Source organism: Cetorhinus maximus, chromosome X (genome assembly GCF_964194155.1).
Source record: "Cetorhinus maximus chromosome X, sCetMax3.hap1.1, whole genome shotgun sequence".
NCBI lineage: Eukaryota > Metazoa > Chordata > Chondrichthyes > Lamniformes > Cetorhinidae > Cetorhinus > Cetorhinus maximus.
In genome coordinates this window covers 6,225,237-6,251,734 of record NC_135917.1, presented here as the reverse complement: position 1 = coordinate 6,251,734, position 26,498 = coordinate 6,225,237, and the positions used below count along the sequence as shown (strand labels likewise).

Sequence of the window (26,498 nt, the reverse complement as noted above, 5' to 3'; positions counted from 1 at the left end):
CTCACCAACAGATAACTAGAATATCTGAGGTGCCACCCCCCAAGGGAGTGACAGTGGCCCTGTGCAGCACAAACCTGCTGTCCTCTCGGAGGATAACAGCATTCGTTCTTCCACCGCTGCCACTTTGCCAGTGCCCCTGTTGTTGCCTCAGTCAGCCCAGACTGCTGCAGCACATGCAGCCTGAAGCCGGGCCTTCTAGGCCCAGAGTTGCTCAAGGTCATCTTGCAAGACCATCTGCAGTCCTGCAAAACAGACACAAAGGGAATGCAGAAAGGTGAATGGTTCAATTGTGCATGTGCTATTGGAAGTGAATTTGTTAAGGAATGGTTTTTTTTCAGGATTTGAGCCAAGGAAATGCTGTGATGGTACAGTACGTAGCGGATGGGTTGAAAGGTGGGAAATTGTGGAGCAACTATGATGTGGGGGTGTGATCTCAAAAGAACTAGAGTCTGAGAATCTGCTCTCAACAGCTCATCCAGAGCGAAGGGATCCTGGATGCCTTTTCCCATTTTCCTATTCCTCCTCCCACTAGACGCAGCTTCCACTCTCTGCCGCATGTTCTCCATTTCCAAGTCATGCTGCAGCCCAAGAGGAACTGCAGCTATAGACCTCCTCACTGAAAGCAGCAGGCTTTCTCCTGACAGGCCTTCCAACACCTCTGACCTCCTAGTCAGATCCAGCAGTACTCCCTTGAAAATCCAAAAGGCTTACAGCAGAGCTCCACTAACACGTTAGGTAGAGTGTTATGGTCCCCCGCTAGCAGATTTGCAGGTAGGGGGGACAATAAAATTCCCCAGGTGGCCTCCCTGCCACCCTCCCACATGTCCCCAACCTGTCCGTAATTTCATAGGGGTGGGGGCGGAGCAGGTGAGACCTAGGGCGGCCTGCCCACCCTCGCCCCAATTGAGACCAATAATTGGCCACTTAAAGGCCACTTCCTGGGCAGCCTCTATTTTGAGTCTGGTGGGAGGAGCTCAGGGGCAGCGGGGAAGCTGAAAAGTGACCCTGCTCGAGCCTCGGGCAGGAAATGGGGGCAGTGTCTTCCTAAAGGTCCCCCTTTCCATATTGGGTGCCACCCACCCCCCCGACCAAGGTCTGCCCTTGTGGATACTCCCTCTGTCCCTTGGCCTCTCCATCAAGACCCCCACACACACACACACCGCCCCCCACCCCACCTCCCCCAGGTTTCACCTCCTGTCCCTGCCACGAAACCCCACAGTTACCTGGTCCTGGACTCTGAGACTTAGAAACTGGGGACTGCATGTAGTCCCAGTCCTGGCCACTAGTGCTGTTGGCACTGCTAGGACTGCAGAGCTGCCTGCCAATCGGATTAGCTGGTAGCTCTCTGAGGCGGGACTTCCAGCCAATTAATACTCCATGGTTGAATGGCTGAGGGGCTGCTGTGATCAGCAGCGAATCAACGGGTGGCAGCAAGATGGGAAACCCCACCATCCAAAACTCCTGCCCATTGTCTCTGTAGGTTGAAAGCACCTCACCTGGCCCTCTAAATAACACTGATGGGTCCCTCTGGCTACTGAACACATGTTCACCTGGGAATGCTCAATCAAGGGCATTAACTGGACCTCTGTGGCAGATGAGGTGTCAAATCAATATTAGAGACTGTTTGACGGCACAATATACCCACTCTGTATGTCTCCAGCTCACACACGGCACATCTACACTTGCATGGGCCATGCCAGGAATGTCTGAAAGCTTTAATGGCAACTTTTTTCAATTCGCGACTTAACACCGGCAGTGTTAAGCACTGCTTGGCCCAATTTTGTGGCAATAGTGACTTAGGACACTGTCCTTTCACACCTGACTAACTTTTCAAATTACGTTATGTGCGATTTATCTGACACAAAGAAAATTTCTCTTCCACAAAAACATGGTGCTACAATCTCACTGTTTATTCATTTGCTTTGTAACTGCGCTCGCCCCACAGGCACTGCCTCAATCCTTGCCTATCAAACCACAGCCTCCCAAGCATCACTTCAATTCCCAGGCCACAAGACTGCCATTTCAAAGCTTTCCTTTTCCATCCTCCAGGCCAAACAGTCACATGTGATGCTCACAAAAATTTGCATCAGTTCAAACAATACTTCCAACTGCTTCCTCTGTTTTCCCAGAAGGGACTGCTTCAGCCTACAAAGACTTTTAATTCTAATGATCCAAGATTAAGGAACATTTTCTTCAACCTGATGAACACGGAGTTGAGCAACAATAGACTTGACAAAACAGAATTACCTGGAAAAACTCAGCAGGTCTGGCAGCATCGGCGGAGAAGAAAAGAGTTGACATTTCAAGTCCTCATGACCCTTCAACAGAACTAAGTAAAAATAGGAGAGGGGTGAAATATAAGCTGGTTTAAGGTGGGGGAGTGGTGGAAGAGAAGTTGGTGGGGGGGGGAGGGGGGGTGGTTGTAGGGACAAGCAAGCAGTGATAGGAGCAGATAATCAAAAGATGTAACAGATAAAGGAACAAAGAGGTGTTGAAGGTGGTGATATTATCTAAACGAATGTGCTAATTAAGAGTGGATGGCAGGACACTCAAGGTAAAGCTCTAGTGGGGGTGGGGTGGAAAGACTGATAGGGCATTACAGGTATAGATTTAAAAATAATGGAAATAGGTGGGAAAAGAAAAATCTATATAAATTATTGGAAAAAACAAAAGGGAGGAGGAAGAAACGGAAAGGGGGTGGGGATGGAGGAGGGAGTTCAAGATCTAAAGTTATTGAATTCAATATTCAGTCCAGAAGGCTATAAAGTGCCTAGTCGGAAGATGAGGTGCTGTTCCCCCAGTTTGCGTTGGGCTTCACTGGAACAATGCAGCAAGCCAAGGACAGACATGTGGGCAAGAGAGCAGGGTGGCGTGTTAAAATGGCAAGCGACAGGGAGGTCTGGGTCTTTCTTGCGGACAGACCACACCTGCAAAGCGGTTGCACAGTTTACGTTTGGTCTCTCCAGTGTAGAGGAGACCGCATTGGGAGCATCGAATGCAGTAGACTAATTTAGGGGAAATGCAAGTGAAATGCTGCTTCACTTGAAAGGAGTGTTTGGGCCCTTGGACGGTGAGGAGAGAGGAAGTGAAGGGGCAGGTGTTGCATCTTCTGCGTGGGCATGGGGAGGTGCCATAGGTGGGGGTCAAGGAGTAGGGGGAATAGAATTGAGTCAGCAATTGATCAACAGCAACAATAGAACTTCACTGTATCTGGACAAATCCACTTTGAAATGTGCTATTACTCAGTGCAGCATCTCTCTAGGTGTCTCACACACATTTATTAATACCTCACTCACCAAAAAAGCAGTAGATGACTCCAAAAAGGCAACACATGGCACAAATAATAGATGGAATGAGTTGATAGTTCCTTTCCACCTCCAGGTCACAGCGGTTCACAATGATGTCCTCCTGACCTGTGTCCATGAGGTTAAAGTCCAACAGTGTAGAGGTCATAGCTGTCCAAAATCAACAGGAGCAAGAACGTTAGGTGGGTCTGTCCATCCAATCAGAGCACTGCAAGTCCTGCAAGAGAAAGACACAAATCAAACAGAATTAGATAAAGGGTAAAATACTGCAGATGCTGGAAATCTGAAATGAAACAGGATTAAATTTTTATTAAACTAGTGGCCATTCCACCTTGCCCATAGAAAGTCAGAATGGAACCAAGTGAATTTTCCTCAGTGCATTCATGATATTGTAGGTATAGGTATGGGACCCTGCAGCTAATGGGGCATATGAAGTGTATCTAACCACAGGGCAAATCCAAAGAGACCCCCAACTGAAATGTCTCATGCTGATTAATGAATTCACAAATGTAGCCCAATTCGGGGTTGGATGCACTGGCTCTCTACAAATGCATCATTAGGATGCCAAAATGTCCATCTGCATTGGCCTGTAGCAAAAGCTTTTCCTTCATAGTACCTAAAGCCATACTTGCAATAATGTTAAAAAAAATGCTCCCTGGCACTTAAGAATTTCCAAATTTTATGGCATTCAAACATTACCTGTTGCCTAAAATCTCACATACTTTGTACCTGCCTAACTAGAGACAGAAAAAGAAATATGGCTTTTATAATTAATACATAACTAAACAATAGTTACTGCACTTTAAAGCTAATGGTTGCAAAGACCGTGCCTGTGGTGATGGTGAGATCAGCAGCGAACACCCACATGAGGATCCTGCACCACATCATCCCTCTCTCAATGTAACTGTGAGCTCTCTCTCTCCTGCTTTAGACTCTGCTGCCGTGCACTAATTATCTCTACTTTGGTTCACAGGGAGCTCTGCCAAGCGACCGACACCCTCAGCCAGCCAGTCCCTCAGCTCCATCCAGGTCCTCACCTCCAGCCAAGCGGACACCTCCTCCATTGAAGAGCTGGAAATAAGCAGCCTGGAAGACCCGTCACAGCACTTACCCCCACCCTCCACCAGCGCAGAGACACACACCACGGTGGGACCTAAACCTAGAGCAGGCTCGGGTTCACAGTCTGGTGGTCACCACACGGACACATGTCCACAGCAGGAGGAGGTAGGTTCAGCCAAGCTCCCAACACTCGAAGGACTGCTGGGGAAGAGGCATCTGTGAGGCCTGAGTCAGATGACTAGCTTCTGGATTCAGCCTTCCAACTCATCGTGGAGAGTCAGCAGAAGGTGGGGGAATATCACACAGAGCTGTTGGAAGCCCTCAACAGACTGGCTCGCGAGTTGGAGGAGTGGGTCTGCCTGCTCTCTGATGAAGTGGTGCCCACATGTGCGCGTATGGAGGTCTCCATAGGAATGATGGCGGACGCCATGGAGACCTTGGTCCAGCAGAACACAGATGTGCGCAGACCTGCACTCCATCATGGTAGCCATGGATGAGTTCCTGCAGTGGCAACACAAGAAGGAAACAGGGCACCCTGATGTCCCCCCAGGTGCTCCTTCCCCTCAAAGTGTCAGGCTGGGACCCCCTCGCACCCGAAGGGAGGAGGAGCGGCAGCTGGACACCCCTGGGTCATCCACTCAGGAATCTCAGAGGCTGTCCTCTCCCTCCCAGTCCCCTTTGCCTGTGATCCCCTCAACCTCATCCTCTGTCACTGCAGAGGGAGCAACTGGCCCACAGGAGGACAGCCAAAGAAAGCCGGGGCCCTCAAGGCCCTCCATCACACTCATCTCACTGTCCCGAGCATTTTCAATGCTGCTTGCTGGGATTCCCTTTCAGTCGTCCGTATGAGCTGCCCTACATCTCCGCCCACCCACTGACCACACTCCCAAGCAGAACCTGTGCCCGTCCAACACGAGGCTCCGCCCACTTTCGATTTCGACAACCATGGTAGTAGTGAAGTATACTATTAGCTCCTGCATCTTTTCCCCTCCCTTAATCACGCATGTCCTTTCCCCCATCATTGTTGAACTCCGGTATTATTTTTTTATTATTTGTTCATGGGATGTGGGCGTCACTGGCTAGACCAGCATTTATTGCCCATCCCTAATTGCCCTTGTTCAGGGTCATTTAAGAGTCGCCCACATTGTTATGGGTCTGGAGTCACATGTAGGCCAGACCAGGTAAGGATGGCAGATTTCCTTCCCTAAAGGACATTAGTGAACCAGATGGGTTTTTACAACAATCGACAATGGTTTCATCGTCACCATTAGACTTTTTAATTCCAGATTCCATGACAGAATCTTCTACCGCCGTCCCTTCTACCGCTACTGACGCACCCTCACCCTACCGCCTCACTCTGCCCTTGGTCATTCTCACCATTCCCTCCTACCACACCCACCCTCAATTCGCTCCCCAGAAGGCAGTCATTGACTCTACAGACCCCTCCCTTGCACGTTCACCTGGACATCGCCCCTCTCCCACTTACTCCCTCTTCCACCCTTATTCCCTCCTCCCCCCGGATACCTTTCCCCCCTCCGAACTCCGTCCTCCCCCACCCCCTGGACACCTTCCCCCCTCTGAACTCCCTCCTCTCCCGGACACCTTCCCCCCTCCGAACTCCCTCCTCCCCCCCCAGACATCTTCCCCCCCTCCGAACTCCGTCCTCCCCCACCCCCTGGACACCTTCCCCCCTCTGAACTCCTTCCTCCTCCTCCCCCGGACACCTTCCCCACCCCCTCCGAACTCCCTCCTCCCCCGGACACCTTCCCCACCCCCTCCGAACTCCCTCCTCCCCCCGGACACCTTCCCCACCCCCTCTGAACTCCCTCCTCCCCCCGGACACCTTCCCCACCCCCTCCGAACTCCCTCCTCCCCCCCGGACACCTTCCCCACCCCCTCCGAACTCCCTCCTCCCTCTGGACACCTTCCCCCACTCCGAACTCCCTCCTCCCCCGGACACCTTCCCCCCTCTGAACTCCCTTCTTCCCCCCTCCAAAATCCCTCCCTTGCATCTTCCTCCCACCCTGCACCTACCTCCTCGCTTGCTGCATTTTTCCCCATTACGCTCTCCTTCCCCCTGTACTCCCTCTTCCCTACTCCCAACCTCACCCCCTCCGACACCTTTGTACCCCCCTGCCAACCTTACCAAGCGCCCCCCACCGATACCTTCATTCCCCCCCCACCCCCTCACCGTACACCTTCCTCTCCCAGTCATGCCTAGACCTTCCTGTCCCACCAGCCCTCCCGGTACATCTTCCTCTCCCCACCCTCGCTGATCATCCATAGCAGCCCATGGCCAAGACCGTGATGTTCCAAAGCAGACCCGAAGCATCAATGGTGACATTCCACCTTCTGTGAGCTGCTTCGCGATGGAGCCATGTCCATGAGAATCCACCCAACATGCAATGCACATGGTCCTCCCGGGTCTGGTAGCTGTCGGGCTCCAGAATCTCCTGCTCCTTGGATATCCACAATGAGCAAGGCCCTAACAGTGAGTCCCGACTTCTACACGTCACACTTGTCCAGACGTGTTCTGGGCTGGTGTAATGGTAAATCTGGCGCATGGGGGACGATTCTGGTCGGGTCTTACGTTGCATCTCATTAGCGGGAAGCAAATCGGGTTCACTCCGGCCTCCAGCGGGATTGGCGTTCCCCCCTGGCGGACACCATCGGATGATCCCGCTGTGCTTTCACGCCACCATGAAACTGATTCCTGGCCCTTCAGCCAAATTGTCTCCCCTGCCCGCCATGATGCCCAATGCCAACGGGACTAGACAATTCCGCCTGAAATGTTAAGTAAGATGGGCTTAATAGATCCTCTGGTACTTTTCTAAGAAGGGGAGTTCTCCTGGCCGATATTTATCTCTCAACCAGCATCACAAATACAGATTATCTGGTCATTATCACATTGCTGTTTGTGGGAGCTTGCTGTGTGCAAATTGGCTGCCAGGTTTCTGACATTACAACAGTGACTACACTTCAAAAAGTACTTTATTGTCTGTAAAGTGGTTTGAGATGTCCAGTGGTCATGAAAATCCCTATGGGGAGAATTTTCTCCCTGTCAGTTCGGGAGTGGGCGCGCGCGGGTGGTGATCGGGTCCACGCCGCCATTTTACGCGGGCAGGCCAATTAAGGCCCGTCCAGCGTGAATCGCGGCTCCCGAGGACAGCGGGAGTGGGCGGGAGGCGGCAGGGGTGCAATGACCACCGGGTTCAATGGCGACCCGGTGTCCTGTTCAAATACAGCACAGGCAGCCTTGCAAAGGCTGTGAATCGTGGCCAGTAGAAGGGCTCCCCTGATGAGCAGGCCAGGCAGGAGGGTAGGGCAGCAGGGCACTGTGCCCCTCGGTTTTCTGACAAGTGCCTATCTGCCCTCCTGGAGGAGGTGGGAGCATGGTGGGAGGTCCTCGTTCCTAGGGACGGGAGGAGGAGGCCCCCCCCCCATATGACCAAACGTGCCTGGGAGGAGGTGGCAGAGATAGTCAGCTCCCATGACGTGGCGCGACGCACATGTGCCGCAAGCGATTCAACGACCTCTTGCACTTGGGAAGGGTGAGTACCATGTTGGCAGAGGTCACTTAACACAGCAAGTAGAAAATTCTGGCCTATAAGTCTTCATACAGTATCACATTTGCTGAACAATTTACATAATCCACAATTTAGATTGTTAAGATTATGAAGGTTTGATAGGGTAGACATAAAGAAGATGTTTCCACCTCTTGGGGGGTGACCAAAACCAGGGGACATCAATATAAGATAGTTATGAATAAATTCAGTAGGGAATTCAGGAGAAACTTCTTTAACCAGAGTGTGGTGAGAAAGTGGATTTTGTGACCACAGGAAGTAACTGAGGTGAATCACAGAGACATGCTTAAGTGCAAGCTGGATGGACACATGAGGAAGAAAGGAACAGAAGGATATGTTGATAGGTTTAGATGAAGAGGGGGTGGGAGGAGGCTCATGTGGAGCACAAAAACCAGCATGGGCCTGTTGGACCAAATGGCCTGTTTCTCTGCTGTAAATTCTATGTACTAAGTCATTAATATGCATTCCTTCCGGTTCTGAAGCATGAGACAGATTTGGCCTCTGATCTGTACTGAATTAGCTGATTCCAGCCCAGGTGGTGAGCATCAGAGTCCCAGTCACTATCCAGTGACCTTGATAGGAAATGCACATGGCTGGATGTACAGCAAGAACAGAATTGGATTTCCCCACAGCTGATTAACCTGCCAACACTCATTATCTGGGATAACTCTTAAAGAACCACAGGCTTTGAAAACCGACCCTCAGAAGAAGTGAAAGACTGCAGAACAAGAGAGAAGAAACAGACAACAGAAAATGACAGACATACATGTACAAGTACTGCACACATATCTGAAGGAAACTGGTCTGAACTACTCATCTGCACTGCTTAGCAGCTGGTTTCAGTGTGGCACTGATGAATGGCTGAGATCCTGTAACAAAAGACAAAATTCCAATTTTATTTCTATTACTTAGGAAAATTTAAGCTTTGGAGGTGAAGAATAGGTCATGGTCTAATAAATAAATCTAGCTAAATCCATGACAGCCCATGTTCAAAGCCATAACTCCCGATACTGTAAATGGGCTTAGAAGTTTTGGGAGCTTGTTGAACAACATACATATTGTTCGGGGTCAGAATGACCACTTTCTTGTTTCAGAAACTGGCCAGCATAGCAAGCAACTAATATCTGTGCTGTATAAATGAATCTTAGTCCTAGATAAACTGATGCAATTAGCAGCTTTTCCTTCCCTGCTGCTAAACAATCATTTCATTCATCTGACTGATCTGCTTAGCACACTGTGAGCCATCTTATTATTGCTAGAGCTGTTACACTAAACATTATTGCGCATGGCCAAGTCAACAAGCTTGTTCCTCAATTGACTCTTTGTATTCTCCAACGGCCAGCCTTTTACCAATGCTGAAACTTCCAATAACACCCTTGCCTCTACGAATAAAGTCTGTGAGCTCAAGTCCCACCCCAGAGATTTGGGGCAGAATTTTTCCCTCATCTGGTGGGCACACGCCCGACCTGAACGGGTGTAAAATAGTGAGTAATGATGTCAGGCGAGTGTCCCAACATCATCGTGCACTCTCACGATATTTCGTTCAGCGGGCGTGCTTAATCAATTAGATAAATGGAATTTTTCGCTTCCCCTTTCCAACCATTCAGGTGGGCGAATAGGCCAGGCGGCCTTTGCATTTCTTGCAAAACCTCATCCACGGGCGGGATGAGGTTCCGAACAGTGATTTAAAAAAAACTTTTAAATCTCATTTTTAACATGTCCCTGCTCACATGAGAGAGTCGCGTGAGGGGACGTTTCCCTTATTTTTCCTTTCTTTATATTTCATGTTAAAAACCTTCAGCTCCCTGTGCCTTCAGGGAGCTTTCATTGAGCGTACCCGCACGCGTGCGCTGACTTCTGCGCCCGCCCTTCCCCCACCCAGGCAGCGCTGGGGCTCTTGGTGAATTAATGGCCAACCAGCGTGAAATCGCGGTCGGGGCCCGATTGCAGGCGGACGACCATTGCACGGCAGCTACCAGGCCCGCCTGTCACGCGCGCACGATGAGGGGAAAATCCTCCCCATGAGCATATAATCTAGATTGATATTCCAGTGGGGTGCTGAAAGAGTGCTACACTGTCGGTAGTGTTTCTTGTTTGGATGAGGTGTTCAAAACATGACCATATCTGCCCAATCAGGTGGGAGCTTAAAGAGCCCATAGCATTATTTGAAGACGAGCAAGAGAGTTCTGCCCTGTGTCCTGGTCAACAGGCCCTCCTCAACTAACAGTTAAAAAAAACTCAAGATTAACAGGTCATTCAGCTCGCTGCTGCTTGTGGGATCTTGCTGTGTGCAAAATGGTTGCTGTACTTACCTACACAATCATGGTCACTGCACTTCCAAGTAATTCACTGTATGTGAAGCATGTTGAGATACTGCATGTGATTCATTCAGGGCAAGAATGCTCCCCCTGGCTAGAATTGCCTTCCAAATTACGTAAGTGCACACCAGTCAAGTTAATGTGGATTTTGTCCCAACTAGGTACGCAGGGATATTGGCTTTTGTTCTGCTGGGAGATTTCTGCTCGATAGGGATGTCAGTTAGAGCACAATTTGACACAAAATTGAATAGATAATTATAACACCAAGGGCACCCCACATTTTCATTCAGAGTGCTGACAAATGCCCAAAACCATTAACAATAGGCATGAGAGGCTACCAGCACAGCAGGAACAAAGAAGCTTGAGAACATAGACTCAGCAAAAGAAAAGTATGCATGGAATGTTTGGACCTGAACCAAAGACGATCCAAAGTTTAGAAAAAATACACACGGAATGGGTAGCACTTGCCCAATTAATGCTTCAGGCTCTAGCGACTAGTACTGTGTTTTCCAGTGAAATCATTATCGAATGATCAATGGAATACCCAAAGATGACGTTACGATAAAATTACTGCAATGGGTTTCCCCTTCAGCTCAGTGAGTCCAATGAGTCCCTGAGACTTATAGTCCAGGCTCAGTTGCCCTCAGCCGAATTGACAGTTGGGCGCTACAACTGGCCTCATCACGGGTTGTTTGACTGCCCCTTCCCCTCCCACTACCCCCTGGTGTGTGGCTAGCCTAATCCTGTGTTTGGCCACTGGGTGGCATCAGAGACCCATCAATGTCCACACGTGCACTTCAGTCGATGAGCAAACTGCTTTTTACTGCCATCAAGCTACTATCTAAATTATCCATCTTGAAAGGATTAAGGCTAATTGGAAATAAGCCCAAATGGATTTGGGTTGGACTACTTAAGACTGTCCAATATAGTTAGACGCATTGGAGATGTTGGATCTATAGTTAGGAGTGGGCAAATATTACATAAGAGCATAAGAAATAGGAGCAGACACAGGCCATTTGGCACCTTTGAGCCTGCTCCACCATTCAGTACGATCATGGCTGATCTCCTTCAGCTACACATTCCTGCACTATCCCCATATTGCTTAATTTCCTCAGTGTCTAAAAATCTCTGTCTCGACGATGCAGAATTCCAAAGATTGTGTTCAAGTGTTACAGAGGACATTGTTAGTCAGGTTGCTTAAATATGGCTGCCCTTACAAAGAGTGCATACTCCACAAAGACATGTCCATCTTAAAGCGATGACATATACAGTGAAATACATTAACATTGGGAAAAGTACTGTGGAGTACATTTTTTAAAAATGTGTATGCTTAAAATGAATGAAACTCACAGACAACTGTTCTAAATGTTTCCTAGGTTTCGCACCCCTACCCCCACAGGTGCTAGCTATTGTTGGGGATCTAAAAGCACACAATATGTTCTGGTATCTTGCCCAAGTTCATCGCGATAAATCAAATTCATTTAGATCGGATTGGTTTTATGATTATCAACAACAACTTGCATTTATATAGCACTTTTAGCATAGTAAAACATCCCAAGGTGGTTCACAGGAGCATTATAGAACTAAGTTTGACACCGAGCCATGTAAAGAGATACAAGGACAGATAACCAAAAAATTGGTCAAAAACGTAGGTTTTAAGTTGAGTCTTAAAGGAGGAAAGAGAGGTAGGAAGGTTTAAGGAGGTAATTCTAGAGCTTAGGACGCAAGCAGCAGAAAGCACTTGCCATCAGTGGTGGAGCAAAGGAAGTGGGCATGTGCAAGAGGCCAGAATTGGAGGAGCATAAATATGTTGGAGGGTTGTTGAGCTGCAGGAGATTATAAAGATAGGATCGGTCAAGGTCATGGAGCGATTTGAAAAGAATGAGAATTTTTAAATCCATTTGCTACAGATGGTTATCACTGTAGAGAGTCCTTGAAACTTAGGGCTTAAGGAAAAAACAAATTAAAATGATCTAACCACTATGCCAGGAGAAGCTCTCTGTGCCAAATTTCTCAGTAAATATCAAGTATAGATGGAGAAAGGTAAATATACATGTTGCATAACCCTGCCCTCGCTCTGAATGGAGTAAAGCTGTTCAGCCTCCATCTTAAGCCCCAGGAGGTTGACTAAGCCTCATGAATCAGAAGGGTGCTCCCTGTATTGAGTGGATAATGGATTTAGTGCATCCAGTCCACCTGACCCCATTCTGACCTTTATTACTTTGACATATGTTGGGTTTAGTTTGTATCTCTATTGGTGACAAGTGGTGTTACAAGATTTTTTTTAAACCACATGCCACATGTTGGTCAGTTCAGAACAGGTTCATTTAAAAAAGACTCAGGAAATGGTGACTGCGTGAGAAATGGCACGTGGGTGACTTTACATCCAAAATTTAAGCACTCCCTCCAGTTACTTGATGTGTAGTTACATATTTAGTTTGTCTTGATCTGCAATGAAATATATATTTAAGGTTAGCTCATTAATTAGTATGCAGGTTGGTTGACAAGAGTATTAGGAGACCAGTCTTTAGTTAACCAGGACCACATGCATATTTTAGTGGAGTCTCATTTTACCAGGTTGATAGTTTTATGGGTTGGACTATTTTAAACATACTACTGGCACTATAGTGACCACCACAAGAGCAAACTTTATCTTAGTTCTCTTCCACTTCCTGTCTATGCTGCCCCTTCACCCACACACAGTTTCTTTTGATTTAAGGCACTATGGAGTAAAACCTTCAGTTCCCCTACTCCTGGAGTATTGTGAAACTTCCAGTCTGTGATTTTCCATTTATTAATTTTTATGGATGCAAAATCACAGGTGGATAGTGTACAATCTCCTGACATATCTGGGCAAACAGCCTCAAAATAGAACTGTTTTTTTAATGTTTGGGTCATTTTCCAGATTCTGATTTCTAATCTTCCTGGTGGAAAGTACATGTATATCCATATGAAAGATGAATGATTTTAATTTGGACTGATTTTAATTAAATGAATCCTGCAAGAATAGAATCTCTATTAAAGAAGATGCCAATGAACATTTCCCAATTCAGAAACAATGGTGGCCTATTCTGCCATAGTCCTGCAAGGGTTAATGAAGGATTTCCTGTCTCTCCCCTCAAAGTTCACAGCATATTCTCCATCAAGACAAACAAATCCATTTCTTTCTGCCAAAAGTAAAGGAGGATTCCTTCAGTGATTGGGCTGTCCCACCTCAGAGCCGGTGTGTGACATTTCACGTGACCTGTGAAATTCTCACAGCCGGCTGAGTTGAGTCATTGCAGAAACATTCTCCCCTTTACATCTGGTTAGTAGTCTCCAAACTGTGGCTGCAACAGACTGGGGATGAGGCTGGAAAGTCTGGCAGTGGTCCATGCACCATGCGAGAGATGAGGAGTTTCCACAACTACTTTCAAGCAGATCTCACCACAAACAAAGTCTGTTTTCCATTTCCCATTTAAGGCTCTGTCATGTCTTGGAGGGAGTTGAGAAGAGGAAACCAAATGAGTTGCTGTAACAGACTGAACTTCTGCTCAATATAATGGAGCCTCTACAACACCACAATGGCATCTTCCTGTGGAGTATTACTTCTGACAAGTTTTTTCCTAACACTTTGGCCAATATGCCAAAATCTAACCACAGTTTAACAGAGCAAGATACTTGTAGCCCTTTCAATGTTTTTTTTAAAAGAACTTGCTGACTTAAGGATTGGCCACATCACATAAATAGGACCAATGCCAATTCTACTCGATGAAACACAGGGAATGACAGCCAATGACTCAAGTCTCAATCATATTTCCATTTGGTGCTATTCATGAGCTAGCACTTAATGATGCTCATCTAGTCACATCCTCTATATTTTGTGGTTTAACCCAATCGTGCCTTGTCTGCTAAAAAGTACTTTTTGGAACCAAATTTTCACAGTGTTATGGAGAGGTGGGGGGTTAATTTGATCCACACTAATTTCTTCTTTCTCCAGCTGTCCGTAAACAGAAAGGTTTTGATTTGCTTCCCCCTTTATAAGCGGTGGCGTATTTCCCAACCCCTCAGTTTCGGTGTGATCCAATTTTCTGCTAATAACCCAACAGCAAACTCGAGATAGGGTGAACTCAAAGGGTTAGTTTATTTGCACACGCTCAAAATGTGGGAGGAGGGTCACAACATTGCCTCCTGTGCATTCATACAGTAAAAGAGGGATAGAGAAAGGAAAGATTTACAGTGCAGAGACTACAGAGAAAAGAAATATTGTTTCACGTGGGTCCATGGTCCAGAATCAAAATCCAATGAGGTATTCCTTCACCGAGGTCGGCGGGTTGAAAACCGATGCTGGGTAATTCACTTTTCCGGTGGTGTTGACTTCACATGATGAGATAGGCAGGCAAAAAGTCTTGTAGACGAGGGTACAGAAGTTCCAGTGGAAGCAGTATAGATGGGGCCAGGTGTTCAAACATGGGCAGAGAGCTCCTTTTCTGTGAGGTTGGTCGTAGAATGGTAAATAGAAGACTGAGAATTCGCAGCACAGCAAGGCAGTATTACTGGTTACACAAGCTAGAGGCCCATGCCATATGACTCCCACCTCTCCACACTGTCTTTGACAAAGAGATGTGCATCCCTCATCTGGGTCCCCGAGATTGTTAAAAGTCTCAACCATTAAGAATTGAAAAGAAGATTGCGGGGCTCTTTGTCTCAGTAGACGAGCAGACTACTCTTGGCCAGCCTGGGTTATGAAATGCAGATGGCCTTTGTATAGGTGTCTTTGAATTTGGTCTTTGTAGCCCACAAGGGGGGTCATTAGTGTCTCTTCAGAGATAATGAGGTGCAAGTTTCTTCACTATTGCCATGGTAGCTCCTTTTGTTTGAAGGTCACAGACAGACATAGCTTCAGCCATTTTAAAAGGTCTTTATCCAGTTTTTTATTTCTAAATTTTAGAAATAACCTGGAAGATACCTATTTTATAAAAACATACAGTGTGAGGTCTTGGTCCCCTCACACCCAGGCAAAACGAACACAGAAGATCATGAATTTTCACCGACTGTGAAATAGCGCGAGGTGACATCGGGTGAGTGTCCCGATGTTATTGCGCACTCACACGATGTCTCGCTCTGTGGGCGCACGCAGCAGTTGGAATCGCGCCCACCAATGATTAAGCAGGCAATTAATCCCATTAAGGAGGCAATAGAAAGCGATTTTTCGTGGCCCGTCCACTTTTACAGACAGCAGAGGGGCCAATCGGCCAGGCGGCCTTTACATTTTTGCTCAAACTTCGACCCAGGGCAGGGTGAAATCTCCGTGGGGAAATAAAATAAAGAGAGATATCTGGGGACTGTTTTTTTTATGAGGTGTGCTTTCAGGTGCTTGATTGTGCTGCATGGACATATTTTGCAGCATTTTTGTTGTTTTGTTTATTCTGTGGGGGTCTGCGGTTCCCTGAGGCAGCCGTCTGCCTTCAGGGACCTCACTGGGAACGCTCACCAACACCCACAGTGACATCAGTGCTCACCCTCTTCCCGCTCCCACCCACCCCACCAGCAGTGCGGAGCCTTCCTCAGCTTATGTTTCCCACTGACTGGACTGGCCATTAATTGGCCAGCCAGTGTGAAATCGCAGCCAGTGTGAAATCGCAGCCAGTGTGAAATCGCAGTCAGGGGCCTGTTTCCTGTCCACTCCCAGGCCCACTGATCGCACACGCCCGATGAATGAAAAATTCAGGCCAATGATACTGCTTCTGGAGAATTAAGAATTGCTCTTGTTACTCTGCAGTGATACAGAACAATTCCTTCTCCAAAGTTGTCTATAAGGGGCTATATGAAAGCAAGTTGTTGTTGTGACCTCATTCTTTGATTGGAGTAGATGACTACACTCATGTCCCAGTTTCTTTAAACTATTTCAGTGTTTGGTGCATACTTAAACAGTTAAACCAGCAATGCAAGGAGTGTTATCATTTCCAATATTAGTCAACTCTGTCCATCCAAAGTTTCAATGTTGGATTTTGTATGGTCTCTGTTTATAAGTTGCTCCAAGTATCACAATTAAGAGCATAATGAGCATAGCGGCATCTTTACAAATGAACAAATAAAGACTTGCACTTAAACAGTGCACAGCAAGCTCTCACAAACAGCAATGTAATAATCATCAGTTTATCAGATTTAGTGATATTAATTGAGGGATAAATGTTGGCCAGGACACTGGGGAGAACTTCACTGCTGTTCTTCGAAAAGTGCCTTGGGATCTTTTACACATACCTTGGGTTAATGTCTCATCTAAAAGATGGTTTCTCTGACAGTGCAGCACTCCCTCGGTACTGCATCAAGAACGTCGGCCTAGATTATGCACTCAAGTCTTGGAAGTGGGGCTAGAAACTACAATATTGTGATGCAGAGGTCAGAGTGAGCCATGGTTACAGCAGATCAAACCGGTTGTTTATTGTCCCAGGACAATAAGCATGCCGCCATTTTCTCTCAGGCGTCCATCCACATGCTTGTGAAGCAAAGGGTCATGCAGCCATAAGAGGCCAATTATGCTCCTCTAAAGAGAGTCACTAACTATTCTGTCAGTCCCAATCTGTATCAACATCATTACTACCTCACCAGGAAGGCACGTTCCATATGATTGGAGACTGTACAAAGTTGTGACACATCCAGCATGGGCAGGTGCCGCACTGGTCCTTCTTAAAATAGACACGCGCCCACGTCGCAACACTGTAGCCCCTACAAACACCAGCTCACACACCTGGACCTCAGCAGAATCTGGAGAAAGGATCAGGAGGTATCACTTTAGTGAGGCGTTGAGTGTAAGTGAGGAAGACCAACTGAAGGTGACAGATGTGCTGCACAAGGAGACCAGGATCTGTTGCAGAAAAGGGAGATGGGGACAGAAGCAGCTCAAAGGCCAGAGGGCTGACAGTAGTTAGGGTCTTTCCGTAACCCAGCAGGAAGATAGGAATCTCAGCACCTGGACCAAGAGGTCACGATTGAGGAACAAGTGCACTCAGCAGACACTTGTTCTTCCCCCATTCACTGAGGTGACTCTTCAAAGGAACACAAGTACAGAAAGAAGGCAACACAAACCCTTACGCTCTCACCGAAGGCAAACGTGAGGGAACCAAACATTGAACCAGAGGTACAAAAATAAGTGTAACAGAAGGGCTTTATGAATGTTGCAGTGGAAGACATGGCAGCACAGTCAGAGGTGATCAGGCAGAGGATATTGTTAATGGGACTGGTGTAGAATGGAGAGCATCACAAGACTGATAATGCAGGGCTACAAGTGAGCTTTTAAGCCTAAGTTCTTTCGATCAATGACAATGAGAAAGGGGACGGGAAATACAGGACTGAAGGTGTTGTATCTGAATGCACGCAGTATACGAAATAAGGTAAATGAGCTTGTGGCGCAGATTGAAATTGGCAGGTATGATGTGGTGGGCATTACGGAGACTTGGCTGCAAGGGGATCAGGACTGGAAGCTAAATATCCAAGGATATACCTCCTATCAAAAAGATAGGCAGGTTGGCAGAGGGGGTGGAGTTGCTTTGTTAGTAAGAAATGAAATTAAATCGATAGCAAGAAATGATGTAGGGTCAGATGATGTAGAATCTGTGTGGGTAGAGTTGAGGAACCGCAAAGGTAAAAAAACCATAATGGGAGTTATGTACAGGCCTCCAAACAGTAGTCAGGATGTGGGGCACAAGATACACCAGGAGATAGAAAAGGTGTGTAAGAAAGGCAAGGTTACAGTGATCATGGGGGATTTCAATATGCAGGTAGACTGGGAAAATCAGGTTGGTAGTGGATCCCAAGAAAAGGAATTTGTGGAATGTCTACGAGATGGCTTTTTGGAGCAGCTTGTGGTGGAGCCCACTAGGGAACAGGCAATTCTAGATTTAGTGATGTGTAATGAGGCAGATTTGATAAGGGAGCTTAAGGTGAAGGAACCCTTAGGAGGAAGTGACCATAATATGATAGAATTTACCCTGCAATTTGAGAGGAAAAAGCTGGAATCAGATATAACGGTATTACAGTTGAATAAAGGCAACTACAGAGGCATGAGGGAGGAGCTGGCCAGAATTGACCGGGAGATGAGCCTAGCAGGAAAGACAGTGGAACAGCAATGGCAGGAGTTTCTGGGAGTAATTTGGGAGACACAGCAAAAATTCACCCCTAGGAAGAAGAAGCATACTAAAGGGAGGACAAGGCAACCATGGCTGACAAGGGAAGTCAGGGACAGCATAAAAGCTAAAGAGAAAGCATACAATGCAGCGAAGAGCAGTGGGAAGCCAGGGGATTGGGAAGCCTACAAAGACCAACAGAGGACAACTAAAAAAGAAATAAGGAGGAAGAAAATTAAATATGAGGATAAACTAGCCAGTAATATAAAAGAAGATTGCAAGAGTTTTTTAGATATATAAAGGGTAAGAGAGAGGCAAAAGTGGACATTTCTGGAAAATGACGCTGGAGAAGTAGTAGTGGGGAACAAAGAAATGGCGGAGGAACTGAATAGGTACTTTGCGTCAGTCTTCACAGTGGAAGACACGAGTGACATCTCCAAAGTTCAAGAGAGTCGGGGGGCAGAGGTGAGTATAGTGGCCATTACCAAGGAGAAGGTGCTAAGAAAACTGAAAGATCTGAAGGTGGATAAATCACCTGGACCAGATGGATTGCACCCCAGAGTTCTGAAGGAGATAGCTGAAGAGATAGTGGAGGCGTTAGTGGTGATCTTTCAGGAATCACTGGAGTCAGGGAGGGCCCCAGAGGACTGGAAAATTGCTAATGTAACCCCCCTGTTTAAGAAGGGAGTGAGGCAAAAGATGGGAAATTACAGGCCAATTAGCCTGACCTCAGTCGTTGGTAAGATTTTAGAGTCCATTATTAAGGATGAGATTTCAGAATACTTGGAAGTGCATGGTAAAATCGGGCAAAGTCAGCATGGTTTCATCAAGGGGAGGTCATGCCTGACAAATCTATTAGAATTCTTTGAGGAGGTAACGAGTAGGTTAGACAAAGGAGAGCCAATGGATGTTATCTACTTGGACTTCCAGAAGGCCTTTGACAAGGTGCCGCACAGGAGGCTGCTCAGTAAGATAAGAGCCCATGGTGTTAGAGGCAAGTTATTAGCATGGATAGAAGATTGGCTGTCTGGCAGGAGGCAGAGAGTGGGAACAAGGGCGTCCTTCTCAGGATGGCGGCCGGTGACTAGTGGAGTTCCGCAGGGGTCAGTGTTGGGTCCACAACTTTTCACTTTATACATTAATGATCTAGATGAAGGAACTGAGGGCATCCTGGCTAAGTTTGCAGATGATACAAAGATAGGTGGAGGGACAGGTAGTATTGAGGAGACGGGGAGGCTGCAGAAGGATTTGGACAGGTTGGGAGAATGGGCAAAGAAGTGGCAGATGGAATACAACGTGGGGAAGTGTGAGGTCATGCACTTTGGTAGGAAGAATAGAGGCATAGACTATTTTCTAAATGGGGAGAGAATTCAGAAATCTGGAGTGCAAAGGGACTTGGGAATCCTAGTCCAGGATTCTCTTAAGGTTAACTTGCAGGTTGAGTCAGTAGTTAGGAAGGCAAATGCAATGTTGGCATTTATTTCGAGAGGACTAGAATATAAAAGCAGGGATGTGCTGCTGAGGCTTTATAAGGCTCTGGTCAGACCACATTTAGAATATTGTGAGCAATTTTGGGCCCCGTATCTCAGGAAGGATGTGCTGGCCCTGGAGAGGGTCCAGAGGAGGTTCACGAGAATGATCCCAGGAATGAAAGGCTTAACATATGAGGAACGTTTGAGGACTCTGGGTCTATATTCGATGGAGTTTAGAAGGATGAGGGGGGATCTGATTGAAACTTACAGAATACTGAAAGGCCTGGATAGAGTGGATGTGGGGAAGATGTTTCCATTAGTAGGAGAGACTAGGACCCGAGGGCACAGCCTCAGAGTAAAGGGAAGACCTTTTAGAACAGAGATGAGGAGAAACTTCTTTAGCCAGAGAGTGGTGAATCTATGGAATTCATTGCCACAGAAAGCTGTGGAGGCCAGGTCATTGAGTGTATTTAAGACCGAGATAGATAGGTTCTTGATTGGTAAGGGGATCAAAGGTTACGGGGAGAAGGCGGGAGAATGGGGTTGAGAAACTTATCAGCCATGATTGAATGGCAGAGCAGACTCGATGGGCCGAAAGGCCTAATTTCTGCTCCTATGTCTTATGGTCTATGATTGACACACCTTTAGGAACTTCCTGCTTCGCTCTCTGAGACACATTCAAAAATTTCTACTGTCTTTTTTTCCCTCAGCCCTTCCTTGGCTCCAAGTTCTCTAATAAGAGCAGCACAGTGCACCTCATTGGGACAGGTGCTTCCCACCTCCACACATGCAAGCCACTCACCCAGGGTATGTAAATGACCCCATCCTTGCAATCTGGGACAGGGTCAAATGGCCTGCCCACATCAAAGGTGAAAGTTCTGGCCAGCTGCCTTTCAATTCCCTTAGAGGGATCTGCAGAGTTTTGGGCCCTTTGTGGTTGATGTTGGGGTATCGCATGTTATCCTACATTCTTATGGTCTTAACACCATCTGAACATTGATGGAATGAAAGACTTTCCTTGTCATATATTGATGGGTGCCATCAATGAGGCCCTGCACTTCAAATAAGACTTTCGCAGCTGGCAAAAGGCACTGTGCCCTCCTGTTCTGTTACCTCCTTTCAATGAAAAACAAGTCTCGACAGTCAAGGTTTCTGCCATCTGCTTGATGCATTGGTGATCCATTCGTGAGTACTGTGGCAAATGTTAGCACTGATGGCTCTGGTTATGTAAAAATTCAATCTTGCAGTGCCTTTCCTAGCAATGGATAGGGCTATCCCTGTGCTGGATCTCACCTTCAGGCTTCAGGGGAAGGAGTCTCAGTGGAGACATCAAAAGGCAGGTCTCCTCAGCTGGGCCCAAGCAACTATTCTGAGGTGATTCCTGAGCCAATTCAGAGTGGCACCAGAGACCTGAGGGATGAGCACGCCTTTTCTGCCTTCCCTCCACCTGTACTTGTCTAACCTCCTTCCAATTCAGAACAGTCATTAGCAGCCGACCCTGTGAAATGCCCAAGCTGAGCAGTGTAGTTGGAGCCGAGGTTGGCAGTTGGCGGCAGCAGCAACAAGCCTGGGGCTCAGGATTTCTGCAAAGAAACTTGTACGGACAGAAATTCGGCAGCAAATTGCTGGCGGGAGAAACATAATGCAGAATTAACCAGTCCAAACCATCCCACCCGAAAACAAACCACACAGTCTCAGCTTTAGGAGTGGAAAGTTTGGAAGCTGAGAAGTGACCATTTTATACTAGCATACAACAACAACTTGCATTTATATAGCATCTTTAACGTAAATAAAATGTCCAAAGGCGCTTCATAGGAGCATTATAAAGCAATGTTTGACAAGGACTGAGGAGGCAATTCGTGGTGGGGCCTAGTTACCTTAATGAGCATGGGCGGGACTGGAAAATGTGGGGAGCAGCCAAAAGTCCGTTAACTTTGAGCGGAAATTTCCGGTCCCATCAGCACCCACCCATAATGAGGGGTCTCAACACCACCCCTGAACATTTGTGAACAACTACAGAATTGGGAGTGTGACATTACTGGCACCTGGGTGCGCGCAGTCATTTTTTTCTTGTCAGCCATGGCTCAGTTGGTAACACTCTTGCTTCTGAGTCAGGAGGTTATGGGTTCAAGTCCCAGTCCAGGGCTTGAGCACAAAAAGCAAGGCTGAGGGAGTGCTGCACTGTCGGAGGTGCGATCTTTTGCATGAGATGTTTAAACTGAGACCCTGTCTGCCCTCTCAGGTGGATGTCAAAGATCCCACGGCACTATTTCAAAGAAGATCAGGGAACTTAACCCTGGTGTCCTGGCCAATATTTATCCCTCAATCAACATCACTAAAATAGATTATCTGGTCATTATCACATTGCTGTTTGTGGGATCTTGCTGTGCACAAATTGGTTGCTGTGTTTCCTACATTACAACAGTGAATACACTTCAAAAAGTAACTCATTTGACCGTAAAGCGCTATGAGACGTCCAGTGGTTGTAAAAGATGTTATTTAAATGCAAGCCTTTCTTTCTTCAGACAGAACCAATCCTCTGACCTGCACTTTAAGCCTTGAAAGGCTTTCAAAATACACTCCCTGGATTTGGAACACTTCCACTTCAGTTTCACATCAGCCATTTCATTCCAGAATGTTAGGTAAAATCTTCTGAAAGGGAGCAGGATGCATTTTTGCAATTACCTTCAGGTCTATTTGCTCAGTACAGACTACTATAATCATTGCCTTAACAATAGGGAGTTTAACATGGCGCATTGCATTAGTCTGGATGAATTCAGCCAGCACAAAAGGAGATGCTGTCCAAATGGGCCAGCAAGAATTACCCATTTAAGTGTGGCAAAAATTCCTTGTGTCAAGCCAGGGCAATGCTCAGTATTAATTAGAAACCACGGGAGAGCATTACAATTCTTGTAGCGCATGGGATACTTTTCTTTAGAAACAAAATGTGATGTTAGCATCAAGGCAGATATTTATGCCCACGTATTTCACACGGAGCCATTAGGAGATAGCAGAGCATCATCAGGTTACATTAAGTCCATAGATTATACCCTTAGGGCTATGAATAAATTCAAACTTATTTTCTATTCAGTCATGTAAAATAGATCTTTCGCCCCTGCTACCCCTCGCATAAAAAGAAGCCTTAATCTTCCAGCTGGAGCTGGAGCCTTCCAAATACAATGGTGTTTTCCACTCGCACAATTTCTCTTTGCCCAGGTGGTGAGGTAGATTTTTCCTTGAAAATAATAGAATGCTCCCTCTATTCCAAGATCGTCCTGATTTGGAGGTTTGGTCAAGTTTTTCTCAGCCAGCAATTTTTTAGCATCAATACCTAGATACTATAAATACAATTGTGCATTAGGCCCACACTTCCCCGACGTAAGCCTTACTTCCTATTATGATTTTTGATCACACTTTGTGCCAAGACTTACCATTGTAAATTGCAATGTCAACAGTCACAACGTAGTTGTAGGCTCTACCGACTATGTGGCTCTGTGGAGGGAGTTTCTGAAGTCTTTCAACTCCTTTGCTATCTTATATTCATCACCTGACCATGGACAATTTACTATTTTCCATTAAACCGGACAGTTTCGGGAACAACCTTTGACTGTCTGGTTGGGAACTGCCCCGTGAAAGTGGACACTCCAAAATGTTAAGATCTGCTGTCGTAGACTCCAGACAAATGGAATGAAACACTAAGGATTAAAATATATTGGGCTCTGTCTATAATTAGTATGCCAGTTGCTACAGTACCATATATCAGCAATCTATAATAAACTCAATACCGCCACAGCAGAGGCAAGGGTGTTCAAAAGGGTACCATTAGCAAATACTTCATGAGCGCTGAAGCTAGATATAGGTATAGGAGTTCCAATAACAGTTGTTTCAAGTATGCAAGACAAAACTCATCAGTGCTGCAAACACTTGCGCTACTGCTGGTCTCACAATAATCTGACACTGGTTCATTCCACCCAAAGGTTCCAGGAGATTGGGCTCCTGATTGGCATCTGCCAGCTGGTTGCCCATGGCAGCAGGATTAAGTGGGTAAACATTGAATTGTGCACCTGGTGCAACTGTGAAGATTGTGCTGCACTTCCTTGGCACCGTCACTTTCGCTTGCAACCCTCTGGAAAGTCCTCGCGCTCAGTAGATAAAACCGGGTTTAAGAAAGGCTCGAGGTGTAGCTGGAGCAGAGGAAAACTTATCACTGACTGAGGAGGAACAGAAGATCTTCTGCTAAGCACTGATGGCATCAGTGCCAGTGAACACAAAATGCATGTGAAATATCATTTGCAATAAGTTTAGATTCTACAAACTGAATAAGAAGGTTAAATCCAGGGCAAGGAGTCAAATGAATGGGTTTTGTCTTTCATGCTTGAATTAACAGTGGCATTGGAACTCTTATACCTCTATCTAACTTCAGTTTCATCATAAATTAGAAGAGGTACAAAATATCAAGTCTTTTGTGCAGGAGAAGTAATGCAAACCAAAGATCAGATGCCTAGGAGAACAAAAGTGTAATGTGTAAAACCTTACAAGCATCAGCACAGTCTAAAACGCTGAGATACTGTCCATGCAAAACTGAAGAAGGAAAAAAGAGCCTACATATTTCAGGAGTCTTTGAGCATTAAAGTTATTATAATGCACATTAACCTCAAAAATATATTGCAGTCATAAGAAAAATGCAACAAAAGGCAGTCACAATATCATCAATCTCTCTCCTAATCTAAAATTTACTCCATTAATCTCCTGAGGACAAGATTTGCATGGATATTCCCTAATCCACAAAAAGTAATGAAGTAAGACTCCAGTATATACACCATCCACCTCCCACCCCACCTCCACCCAAACCTCATAGAGATCCTATGGCTCTATCATTCCAATAGATCCTATGTTTAATGTGTTGAAATGATGAGTGACACCAGTTTTTGGGGGGGACTGGGGGGACATTGCTGGTGTGAGATGTTTGGTCTTTAAAAAGGGCTCATAACCAACTGTTGAAACCAGATGTTCCAGGTGCCAACTTGGGAAGGAGACACTATAGTCAGGGTCAATGTTTCCAGGTGCTTCAGCTACAGTGTCAGGTACATTACCCATGTCCACAAAAACACTTTCCAAAACAGGTGTCCATACCATCAGCAAAAGCTTACTCACAGAAGTAAGTAATTACCTTCATTCACTGAGGCACTCAGTATCCCTTAAGCCCCAAAAAATATAGAATCACCGAATCACTGTGCAGAAAAGGCCCTTCAGCCCATCGAGTCTGCACCGACACGTGAGAAACACCTGACCTACCTACCTAATCCCATTTACCAGCACTTGGCCCATAGCCTTGAATGTTATGACATGACAAGTGCTCATCCAGGTACTTTTTAAAGGATGTGAGGCAACCCGCCTCCACCACCCTCCCAGGCAGCGCATTCCAGTCCGTCACCACCCTCTGGGTAAAAAAGTTTTTCCTCACATCCCCCCTAAACCTCCTGCCCCTCACCTTGAACTTATGCCCCCTTGTGACTGACCCTTCAACTAAGGAGAACAGCTGCTCCCTATCCACCCTGTCCATGTCCCTCATAATCTTATACACGTATACCTAGATCTTACAACTACGCCTCAATCTCTCAGCAATCTCACTGAAGCAAATTACAACACGAGGCAAGACAACGATCACAAGTCTGCTGTGGAAAGCCTCCACACGGTTTTCAAGCTGTGGTTCACATCACATTTTGCACCCATGTGACTTTCACACAGTTTTGATACAGTGGTAATTTTTAAACGGTGCTTCTTTCAGAATGGAAACATTTCAAAGACTTTGCTTTCTGGGATTGCGGAAAACCTCAACACTGACTCTGGGCAGAAGTGGGTTCATTTCACCTACAACCGCTGTTGAAAGGAAGCACCTAGATGACAGCTGTGAAACAGCAGGAACCGTACAGTATTGGTTAAACAGGCAGGATGAGAAAGGACTTAGGACCAATTGCTGGAGAATCTATGGAGAGAGAAACAGAGTTAATGTTTCAAGTCTATGAAAGGTTATTAACCCTGTTTCTCCCTCTACAGATGCTGCCTGACTTACTGCATGATCAACAGCATTTTCTGTTCTTATTTTAGATTTCCAGTACCTGTAGTATTTTGCATTTGTGTTGCTGCAGAATCTTGCTCTGTACACATCAAAAAAAGCCATGATATTTCTGTAAACCCCCAAGTTCAGAAATGTCTTGAAAATATAGGAAAATCACAGGTACAGAAAATGGAGAGAACCAGGCTATCTGTACACTTGGGGAGATGAGAAATGTCTATCAGCAATGAGTTTATGATCTGGAATGAGCTGCCTGAAAGGGCGGTGGAAGAAGATTCAATAGTAACTTGCAAAAGGGAATTGGATAAATATTTAAAAAGGAAAATGGGCTATTGGAAAAGAACAGGAAAGTGAGACTAATTTGATAGAGCTTTCAGGGAGCCAGCATAGCTACAATGGGCGAATGGCCTCCTTCTGTGGTGTATCGATTCTATGATTTATAAGGGTTACTTTCTGTCTTTAAAAAATGCACTTGGATCAAAAGGTTTGTCCTTCACCCACACTAACCTGACCTCCAAATCTTACTTATTAATGATATCATCTCATTTTGGAGTTGGAGAAGGAAGCTGTTGTTGACTC

At 46.3% G+C, this 26,498-nt stretch overlaps 1 protein-coding gene across 2 annotated transcripts in view; it reads right to left on the bottom strand.

Moving 5' to 3' along the window:
* The window catches only part of LOC144672621 (transmembrane protein 198-like), an 84,404-nt gene that overhangs the window by 13,503 nt on the left and 44,403 nt on the right, over positions 1 to 26,498 (bottom strand). For both annotated transcript variants that reach the window (XM_078534447.1, XM_078534448.1), the window contains one exon: positions 3,297 to 3,522. In XM_078534447.1, the coding sequence (XP_078390573.1) occupies positions 3,297 to 3,453 (157 nt within the window). In that variant the 5' untranslated portion in view covers positions 3,454 to 3,522. The remainder of the gene's footprint in view (positions 1 to 3,296; positions 3,523 to 26,498) is intronic.